The 11,725-nt window shown below is 39.2% G+C and overlaps 1 protein-coding gene across 1 annotated transcript; it reads right to left on the minus strand.

Annotated features, from left to right (window-relative positions):
* Nucleotides 1-6,049: 6,049 nt before the first annotated feature.
* LOC141648755 (uncharacterized) lies at nt 6,050-6,937 on the minus strand. The gene has a single exon (XM_074457472.1). It carries the CDS (start codon nt 6,935-6,937, stop codon nt 6,050-6,052), a length of 888 nt encoding a protein of 295 aa, XP_074313573.1.
* Nucleotides 6,938-11,725: the final 4,788 nt, after the last annotated feature.

Raw genomic sequence — 11,725 nt, forward strand, 5'->3', positions numbered from 1 at the left:
CAATGCAACATCCAAGTTTTAATCCTAGCATGTGAATTAATACTAAGTCGGTTGACACGTAATTAGCATACAATTGGGTCGAAGTAGGATTTAGTGTTCAATTACATGTGAAAACATACAAATGATACAATAAATATGACAAATGCAATAAAGAAATTACAATAATGAAAATTACAATAATTACATCGGGTTTATTGATTTATGTCGAAAATACCTTTAAAACGGATAATTTGAGAAAAAGGAATAAAAGAAAGAAAGAAAGAATCAAATAAATTAACGAACAGGAATTAGCGTGATATTACGGATAATAGTCGATTAATACGTAAACTAATTAAACTAGGTCAAGGCAGAAACGGAGTTCAGGGACAGAACTCAGCCAGAAAACAGCGCAAGAGCCGCGTCCCTTGGAATAGGCGCAGCAGACGCCGCGTCTTTCCTTGGCTCGGTCCTCGTGAAGCCGTAATTGCAAGCCGTTAATGTTAATTGGTGAATTTAATGATCGATTAATGATATTTACTCGGATGAAAGTGATTAATATGTTAATTTACATGTGATTGGGTCATGAAAACAGTAAAACATGAATGAGACGGAATTGAACGAATTATTTACATGAGATGGAATAATGACAGAAGTGAAAAATATTAATGAGTCAACAAATTAAATCAATTAATTAGGTTAGATACGATGGATTAACGACGAATATGCGATGAATACAATAAAAGACAGATGAAAACTATATCAAAGACGAATTCCAGAAACCCAATATTGACGAATTGAATCTCTACAACCCGGAATTGAATTTAATGACGAAAACCCGCAAACATGAGATTATTTGGGATTTAAGTCGGATTTGTGATGATTAAAACATATTAATGATGATGAATAATAATATACTTGTGAAACTAATGTGCTATCGTGATGAAGAATTGACAAATAAACGAAACAAATAAGAAAAACTTGACGAATAACAGAGGACGAACGAAGAAGAAAGGAAGCAGGAACTGCGGCAGCCTCACGAAGAGGCGCAGCAGGAACTGCGCTCCTTCGAAGAGGCGCAGCAGTTGCTGCGTCCTTTCTCGACGGTTATCTACTGGAAATCCGTAAAAAAGAGGTTTTAAACATGGTTTTAGAAATCGGTTTTAGTGGTATTTTCGACGTAAACCTTACAAGCGATTATACAATAATTAAAATACAATAAATAAATGAGGGATTTACACCCTCAGACTTACATGTTGACGAAACGCGAAGGACTAAAATATCAATTAGTGATGCTCGACGCGAATGCAAAGAAAGTGCCCTCGTAAGAGGAAAACGATTAAGTTAATTAAGTTGATTGATGTGGTTGGTCAAATTGGTCGGTCATGCAAACGGGAGGTGGTACTCGAGAAGATCCGAGCTTACGTGGTCGAAAGTTCAAGCACGTAGACGCCAAAAAGTAAGAACAAAGTCTAGAATGCAAAGGGAGAAGAGAAGGGCGGACACTCGCGTGAGAAATATGAGGAGCGAAGGCTCCTATTTATACTAATCACGTGAAGGAATTAGGGTTTCGGAGACTCTTTGGAAGTAAATCTCGGAAAGATATGAAAAAGATACGAGAAACATGCAGAAAAGGGCCTGGGAAGAGGCGCAGCAGCCACTGCGTCTCTTGGAAGAGGCGCAGCACCTGCTGCGTCTATTCCCAAGTGGTTTCCTCCTGCTGAAGAAAGATTTTCGTGTTTGAGTTATGGTAGGACGGAAATAATCCGGTTTTCCTTAATATCTTATGTGAATATTACGGGAAATTGTTTGCCAAAAGATAAAATTTATGAATTATGGAATAGAAATATCCGGAACATTCCAGAACATTCTGACTCGGGATTTAACGGTTATCAGAAAATGGAGACGGTTTCGGGCCGGACTCGAATGTACTCTAATTATCTTGTCAAAACGACCGTATCGGGACGTAGATGACAACTAAGAGGTAGACATTAATATTTGAGCAATCACTTGACGATAATCTTACGAATTGTCACAAATCGTTCCGCGTACCAAACATGCGGCCCAATCATCACCGGGTGGTTTGCGGGAGGTGCAGAAATGAGGTATCTACAGACTTCTCTTAATACACTTTACTCTCTTAATCTTTCCCTTAAACTTTCTACTGTAACTTTGCTCTTGGATTTCTTTGCTCGGATTTGGGTTGTTCTTTACGCCGGAATTCTTGTGATTGTAATCCCTCTTCTCTTTATTAATCTTAATCTTGTTATTAATTGTTTCAATCCCTTGTTTCTCTTATCATTAATTTCTGCCCTAATTTCATTTATGCAATTTTATTGTTATTTCATCATGCTTATGATTAGTATGCTCATTATTATTATTGTTGACACCATTAGTAGTATGAGTAGCTAATTTCTTCTATGTTAGGACAAGGGAATCCATGGTAGGATTGTGACGATGTAGCGAATAGACTAGATGGTTTACTTGTGAGAATCTGTCCCATAGCAATATAACTTTACACCAATTTAGTTGAATGCATGCTTCTAAATTACATTAATTTGGTTAATTTCGTTCCTGGATCGGAAGATTGGAATCAACAGACCTGCTATGAACAGTAGACTACCCTAATGAGGACGGAAGTTAAGTTAGTGGAAATCTAGGATAGAAAGTGGACCGGAAGGACCTTTCATGTATCCTTCTCACAGTATATTGTCTAGGCTACTTGCAATGAGTCGATAAACTGCCATGGTGAACCGAAATCCTGACATACTCTCTTTTACTTGATCACTTTTATCACATTTTCTTCCTTTACTGCTCTTACTTTATTTCTCTTACCCTTTGACTTCCAGTAGTTTAGAAAATCAAGTATAAAAACCCCATTTGTGACTTAGATATACGGATTACTGATAGATACCTTGCCTCCCTGTGGAGATCGACCCTACTTATCACTAGCTTCTGTTAGTTATATTTAGGTTTATTTTTGGTACATAAATGACCGTATCACTTATCACTTACCTAAACTGACAGCAAGAACGACTACACAAAATGGTTGCCTTAGTTGCATAAACTGACAACAGCAACAATTACACAAAAGAGGATGATTGTCTGTTACATAAACTAACACTAATAGGCAGCAAATAGACTAATTTTCAACATCAAAGGTGTCTTCAGATATGGTTGCTTGAGACTTGTGTTGAACCCTGTGTAGATGCTGGTTGGTCAATGCTCATAGGTCCTGAACTGTTGAGATTGTTGGTGAAAACATTCTCTTCCCCATCAAATAGAATTCCCATTCCTTGTGGTAACTGTAATAAAACAGTTGTATTAGTTCAATTAGTTTGTTTAAAATAGCTCAATAAAATAGTTGAATTAGTCATTGTCTTACCCTTTGTCTTGTACCACTTCTGCCTGCTCCCCTTGAACCACCTCTGTCTGATCCCCTTGAACCACCTCTGCCTGCCCCCCTTGAACTCCCTCTACCTCCTCCCCTGCTGATTACCCTGCCAGACCTACCTAGCCTTGATGGTTGTGCAGTTGGTTCACCAAGGGCTTGGTCCCTTGTGCTATCAGGAGTGTTGCTGACTTTTTTTGGTCTTCCCCTGCCTCTTTTAGGGCATGTATCTACTTCCAACACATAAGTCCCTTTTTTAGGACACTTCCTTTTGTTGTGCTCCTTGGACTTGCATAAAGAACATGTCATTTCAATTCCATGCTTAGTTAGCTTTCCACTTCTCTTAGGGTCTTCATGTGGATCCCTTCTTCTTTTTTTCCTCGGTCTACCTGGACCAACCTTGATGGGTGGGTGAATTAGTGGGGCATCTACTTTAGGCCAATGCCTTTCACCTGGACAAGGGCCTATGGAGTAGTTGTATGCCCTAAGATAGGTGTCCTTCCTATACATTTCATGTACAAAGTCCTCTGCTACAAGATGTTGGTAAAAAATGGCCGCTACAGCATGATAACAAGGCACTCCAATGACATCCCATTTCCTACATGTGCACGTCTTTTCTTCCAGATTCACCTTAACCTCATCAATCCCATCCTTTACTTGATACATTGTTGGACTAGAGGGTAAGGCTTCACATAAAGTTGATTTCTTCTTCTCTTTCTCTAACTTTTTTTGAATGTTAGGACATATAGGACTCCCCTCTTCCTTTATTTCCTTCTTTTTGGTCACTAGCCTTTTCATTAACATGGTCCTTATATCTTCAAGTATGTAGATCAAATGCTTGCTCCTTGCATTTATTATGTAAGCATTAAAGGTCTCAGCCATGTTGTTTACTATGATATTGTTGGTAGTTCTTGTGCTTATGAATGCCCTACAGAATAAGGTGGGATTGCATTTCATAAATGCATCAACAGCTCTAGGGTCAACCTCTTTCAAAGCAGCTAGTGCATCATCAAAATCTGCCTGACTGTAGGTTTGAGCACAATTCCAAAACATCATTTTCATTTCATCTCCTTTGTAGGATTTATGCCAGTTAGCAAAGATGTGTCTTGCACATCTTCTATGTTCAACATTTAGAAATTCTTCAGCAACCATGCTGATCATACTCTATAATTAAATAAGGTAATGAATGAGAATAACCATGTGTGTAATACTACGTATTTATGAGTCTCTGGGTACTCTATCGAGTAGGCCTTACTCTGTCGAGTAAGGGTGAGTTGCAGTTTAAAATAGTTTCTGACCTGTTGGGTACTCGACCGAGTAACGTGGATACTCGATCGAGTAAGGGGGGACTCGATCGAGTACCTTGGCTACTCGATCGAGTAGCCGGTTTACGGGGGATGATTTCTCGGGTTTTGTTAATAATACGATTAGAGTATATATTACTTCCGTCATTGTTCTTTAAACACTTTTTAAAACCTAATCACTGTGAGAAGAGAAATCAAACTACGTCATTCGCTTTAATCGCATTGTTGGCAAATCCCGGAGCTTGGAAGGTCGGATTTTACCTTTCTTTATACCGTTGTGATCCTTGCGTCGAGGGTAAGACCTATATACCGTTTTTATAGCATTCCACTAAAGTTGGTTAAACCCTAATTTGGGGATTTGGGGGTTTTGTTGTTTTGTATGATTGGTAGTGATAATATGTTTATATGTTAGGAGGAGGATTCGTAGAGGAAGCGTTTTGATATCAAGTGTGAGACCGTCTGATTGTGTTGTGCTTTCCATGTAGGGTTTCCCTACTCAGTATTAATTACATAATGTGTGGAGATTGTGTTGTAGTTAGTGATTGTTGATTGATTCAGACAATTGTTGATGTTGTATTGTGATTGCTGATTGTTTGTCTCTGGTTCTCGAGATGCGTTCTCGGCTGAGTGGAGTCACTTGCGGGAGTGGCTTCACGCCCTAGTTTCGCCCTTCGTGGAACCCGCCACGGAAGGGGATGTGCACATTAATGGGACAGGGTTATCGCTCGGTATGATGAGCGGGGATTTGGTGGGTACGGTTGCGGTCCCCCATCGGGCGTGGTCGGGTCCACCGGGACGATCGGTGACGGAGATTTATTGGAGTGGGTGATTGTGTGTGACTGTTTGAGCTGTGTTGTTTACTGTACTGTTGATTATATAAATTGTGTGATTAGTACTGACCCCGGTTAATGTTTTAAAAATTGTGGTGTTTCATTCGGGGGGTGAGCAGTTATTGAGCAAGTATAAGTCGAGTTACTGGGATAGCTGGGATATGCCACGATCTGATGATAGAAGTCTTCCGCTATAGCTAGTAGTTTAATAAACATTTCAGTTAGCTGATTAGACAGTTTGTTTGAGACATGTATTCGTACTTTTGGTTTTGAGATTGTAACATTTCGCTAAAGTATTTATACTTAAATGTTGTTTCATTATTGTTTATTTGATTATCATTGCCTCGGGTAACCGAGATGGTAGCATCTTTATACCTGGGTGGTCCTGGTAAGGCACTTGGAGTATGGGGGTGTTACAATGTGTAACAATAAGCTACAAAAACAGAATAGTAAAAGAGAATAATAAGAGAATAAAGTAGTACCTGGTGCTCATCGGAGATAATTGTCCAACCCTCACCATCTTCCTCCCCTAAAGCTATCTTCAGTTGTTAAAAGAACCACTTGTAACTGTCATTATTCTCACCCTCCACCACAGCCCATGTTAAGGGGTACATTTGGTCATTAGCATCTCTTCCTATTGCACTAATTAATTGACCACCCAAGAATGTTTTCAAAAAACAAGCATCAACACAGAGAAGTTTTCTACACCCTTCCAACCAACCTTGTTTAAGGGCATCAAAACAGATGAACATTCTGAAAAATACTGGATCAGACATCCTAACATGAGGCTTGGTGCACAAGGTGAAAGTACTGTTAGGGTATTCTTGTTCCAGAACTAACATGTAACTACCCAGTTTACTGTAATGCTCTTTCATAGACCCATGTAATAACTTATGAGCATAGTATTTCACCTTATAAACAAAGCTTTTATTGATCATTATCTTATAAGCTCTCCTCACAGTCTCTATAATATCTTTAGCTGACAAATGGGGTGTAGCTTTAAATACCTCAAGAAACTGTTTTGCTAACCAAGTTGATTTCAATTGCCTGTTTTTCTCCATAGTCCTCTGGCAGTGGTGTTTTGGGTTGACAGTTTTAATCAAAAAACATGCTTGACTATTATCCCAACTACCATACAAGTTGAATGGACACCCTTCTTTGCACTTAACTCCTAATCTTTTACCCCTAGACTTATCACTAACCACAAATGTGCAATTTCTACCTTGTGCTATAGAGTATCTTGTAACACAATCCCTAAAAACTTCTCTTGAAGGAAATCTAATCCCCACAGCCCACTTTAACTTGGTAAAATCAGTATGCTCATTGACAACAAGAACTGAAGACTTTTTCTTCTTACCTGGAACAGGATCCTCTTCGTTTTCATCAGGTGTGTCTATGTCATCATCACTCCTATCATAGTCACTAGAGGTGATCATGGGCCGGGCTGGGCCGGGTTTGGGCCGGGTCCAAGCATTAAATTAAGCCCGCGTGTGCGGGTCGGGTCGGGCTACAAGTGCGGGCCTATTTTTATCGGCCCAAACCCGGCCCGTGCGGGCTTTCGGGCCAATTCGGGCTAAATATTTTTCCTATTGAAATAAGTTTAGAAATATAGATTATGAAGTTAGATACTTTTGTGTATTTATTATCAAAATTTTGGTATAGAATTATGTGATTTTTTTCGAGTATTGTCAATTAAAAAGTAGTAACCTAATGTAGCTTTTATGAACCGCTTGAAGTGACTCATAAAAACTAAATGCACAATTTTTAGTAGTGTAATAATATATTTTAGTGTGGTGCTCACTCATGTATGTTGTTTTAATTTTGTAATTGATTTGATATTTGTTGTTCTTTAGGCTCAAAAATATTGACTTAGCAAGCCGATAATGGTAAACAATTTATCGGCACTAGTGTAATACAAAATCATTAGCTCATTTTTTATAATATAAATACTGCTAACGGAAAATACTAAGCCTTATCAAACTAATACATGTAAACAAGTGACTACAGCTTATTTACAATATAACAACTAATTGGTTAATTATTTTACTAAATGCTTCTTAACATTCTTCAATTGTACATATTCGTAAATTTTGCATATGTTCGGGCTGGGCCGGGCCAAAATTCGGGTCGTAAAGGCGGCCCAAACCCGACCCTATTATATTGAATCGGGCCATGGGCTTTGGGCCATGGGCTTTTCGGGCCATGGGCTTTTCGGGCCTAAAATCAAGGCCCAAGCCCGGAGAAAAATCGGGTTGGGCCGGGTCGGGCTAGCGGGCCTGGGCCATAGGATCGGCTCTAATAGTCACTCTCGATACCATCCTTTGCCCCATTACCTTCACTCACATTGACACTAGTTGCTTTTTGAGTAGGTAAGAGTTTGGATGCAGCTTCTAACTGAAGTTGTTTAACTATTTTAATAGCTTTAGCATTCCACTGTTTCACTTTCTGTCTAGCTTCTTGCAGCTCCTCATCCTCTGAGTTCTCATCATACTTAACCTCCTCTTGCTCCAACAAGTTCTCTTCTACCTCCCCTTCATCAACACCATCATCCCCACTTACCTCAACTTCAGAAACCGTGTCATAACCTTCCTCTGACTCTAACCCAACATTATCATTAAGGAACTCCTCATATGCAGAATATGCATCAGGTATAGTAATATCACTGAAATCAAAGCCAAGGTTATCAAATGATGTAGATTGAAAGTCTTTTGGGGTAGATCTAGGTGAGTTTCTTTGAACTATTGTTGATGCTTGGCTTTTCTCTTGTGTTTTTTTGGCTGGTGTGTAATTTAGGGTTTCAGAGCTTGGTATGTGAGAGGTATTGTTGGCTTTTTTGTTGTTGATTTCAGTGGTCATTGCCACTTTAATACCAATGTGTGAGTTTTTTTTTGTCTTTTTGCTTGTTTTTTGGTTGTGGTCCCTGCTTTTTAGAGGGGCATTGTTGTACTTCTATCTTCCTTCTAGGGGCCAACTTCTTGGAAGATTTTTTAACAATTAGTTCAGTACCATCAGCCACACTGCCCTCTATTAAATACATTAAATGAGGAACATCTTGAGCAGATACCAAATAACATTCAACCACCTTGTTAGCTACACCCAATTTACACATAATCTGAGCCCCTTTATCATCAACAACTTTCTCCAACCCAACTTCAGGATTCATAAAAAAAGATGGCATCTACATCCCTCTTATAAACTGTAACACCCCCATACTCCAAGTGCCTTACCAGGACCACTCAGATATAGGAACGTCACCGACTCACCATCTCGGTTACCCGAGGCAATGATAATCATAAGACAATAAAGAAACATATTTAAATAGTAAATAACGTTTAATGTGATTACATGCCAAAAACCAAAACTGATAAAGAGATACAAGTTCTCCAAAACTGTCTACTATCAAAAGACTATAAAACTATCAAACACAGCGGAAGACTTCTAAATTGCATCGTGGTGACTCCTCCTAGTTATTCCACACGCATCAGCTCATACCTGCTCAATAACTGCTCACCACCCCCGAATGGATCACCACAGTTTTTAAAACATTTAAACGGGGTCAGTACTAATTACACAAAAACAAAGCCACGATGAAACAAGTTCACAAACAGTTCAAACAGCTCAACACAACCCCAGTCTCCATCTCCAATCTCCACACAACTGACTACACACTAAAGTGTGTAGCCCTGCCAAAGTACCCATCGCAACAGGTTACTCCTCGCCGCCAGTGGGGGACCGCAGCCATTCCCACGTAAGCCCCACTCATCTCCATCGAGCGATAAACCCAAGTCCATTAATGTGCACATCCCTTCTGTGGCGGGTTCCACAGAAGGCGAATCATGGGCGTGAAGCCACTCCTGCAAGTGACTCCACTCAGCCAGGGACGCACCCCGAAGAACACAGACAGATAAACAATAACCATAACAACAAAATCAACAAATGTCCGAATCAATCAATAATATACAATCACAACAAATCGAATCAATCAACAATCACTAACTACAAGACAATCACCACACATATCATGTAACTAATACCGAGTAGGGAAAACCCTACCTGGAATGCAAACACAATGCACGATCTTAACAAATTTTGTCTCAAAATCTCTCCTTTACGAATCCTCCTCCTAACACATAATCATGCAATTACTAACAACACAATAAATCATAAAAACCCCCAATTCCCAAAATTAGGGTTTAAACAAAGTCAACCAAGTGCTATAAAAATGGTACGTGGATCTTACCCTTGACGCAAGGATCACTATGGTGCAAAGATCAACGAAATCTGACCTCTCTAACTCCGGAATTTGCCAATAATGCGAATGGGGAGAACAACGTAGTTTGCAATCTCTTTTTGAGTGTATAAGGTTTATAAAAGTGTTTATGAAAGATAACAGCGTATTATATATACTAATTCGTATTATTAACAAAACCCGTCAAAATATTACCTGATAACCAACTTACTCGATCGAGTAAGTAACATACTCGATCGAGTGCCGCTTACTCGATCGAGTGCCAAGGCTACTCAATCGAGTACCCTACAGACAGAACACTGTTTCGTATACCAAAACATACTTACTCGGCAGAGTAAGCCCCACTCGATAGAGTACCCAAAGACTCATAAAACCGTAGTATTAAAGTCTTCCCTCCTTAAAAAGAACTTCGTCCCCGAAGTTCAACCCATACATAAAAACAAACATACTAACTCGACCTAGATACAACAACATAGCTACGAACTCAGACGAAAACCCAACCTATAAAACATGAACTCTTAACACCCACTCCACCAACTATGTTTACTTCCACAATATGACTCACGATATCGTATCTACCACATTATATCTCTCACGACACCAACTCCACACATAACCAACTACCGTCCACAAACGCTGCTAGCTCCGTAACATATCATCCACTAGAAAATCCAATCTCAAGACACTCATAAACATCAAACGGAATGTTACATTCTACCACCCTTAAAAGGAACTTCGTCCTCGAAGTTTACTCACACTCATAACATCATCTTCCAACTGTCAAAACTATCGAACTCATAATCATCATCATTCAACTGTCAACACTATTGAAAAATTCTCGCACTCCTAGACATCACACTACTACAAGCACGGTCATGACCTTTAACAAAATCAACCACAATAGAAAACCATCCTTTATTCTCCATTAAGACTCAAACTTCCAAATATACTACAACATCTACAACCATCAAACTCTCTTTACCGCATCCTTCTGCTCTTAAGATAAATGTTATGTCCTCGTATATCACTAATACTAAATCCTAGCTATATCTTCTCATTATCCTCATCACCACCGCATGTCAAAGATAACCACCTATAATCTAAACACTCGTCATGCTTATAGCTTTTGCGGCTCGCAAAGGCATTAAACTCTTCTAAATGGATGTTAAAACCGCTTTCTTAAATGGATATTTGGAAGAAGATGTCTTTGTAGAGCAACCACCGGATTTTGAGAACAATGACTTGCCTAACCATGTTTTCAAATTAGACAAAGCTCTTTATGGTTTAAAACAAGCACCAAGGTGTTGGTATGATAGATTGTCTAAGTTTCTTATTGAAAATGGTTTTAAAAGAGGCTCCGTTGACAAAACATTGTTCTTAAAGTCACAATGATTTAACTGTTGGTTGTACAAGTATATGTTGATGACATTATATTTGGTGCAACAAATGAACTCCTTTACTTATATTTTTCGGAACTAATGAAATAGGAGTTTGAAATGAGCATGATGGGTGAGCTAGGATTTTTCCTTGGGCTCCAAATTAAGCAATCAAATGATGGAATCATGATCCATCAACAAAAGTATATTAAGGAAATGCTTAAGAAATTTGGGATGACTAATGGTAAGCCTCATGATACACCTATGGTAGCCGGGTCCAAATTGGACAAAGATGAACTCGGTAAGAATGTTAGTGATAAGGTGTATAGAGGTATGATAGGCTCACTTCTCTACTTGACCGCAAGTCGTCCCGACATTCTCTTTAGTGTTTGTTTATGTGCTAGGTTCCAAGCAAATCCGAAAGAATCACATTTTAAGGCCGTTAAACGAATTCTTCGGTATTTGATTGGAACACAAAATCTTTACTTATGGTACCCCTTACATTGTCCTTTTGATCTCATAGGCTTTTCGGATGCGGACTATGCGGGGTGCACGGTGGATAGAAAGAGTACCTCCGGAATTGCAACGTTCTTGGGTCC

Source organism: Silene latifolia, chromosome 3 (genome assembly GCF_048544455.1).
Source record: "Silene latifolia isolate original U9 population chromosome 3, ASM4854445v1, whole genome shotgun sequence".
NCBI lineage: Eukaryota > Viridiplantae > Streptophyta > Magnoliopsida > Caryophyllales > Caryophyllaceae > Silene > Silene latifolia.

What these genes read in the sequence shown, in the direction of transcription:
- LOC141648755 (XM_074457472.1), bottom strand. Translation starts at nt 6,937, where the DNA reads ATGATCACCTCTAGTGACTATGATAGGAGTGATGATGACATAGACACA.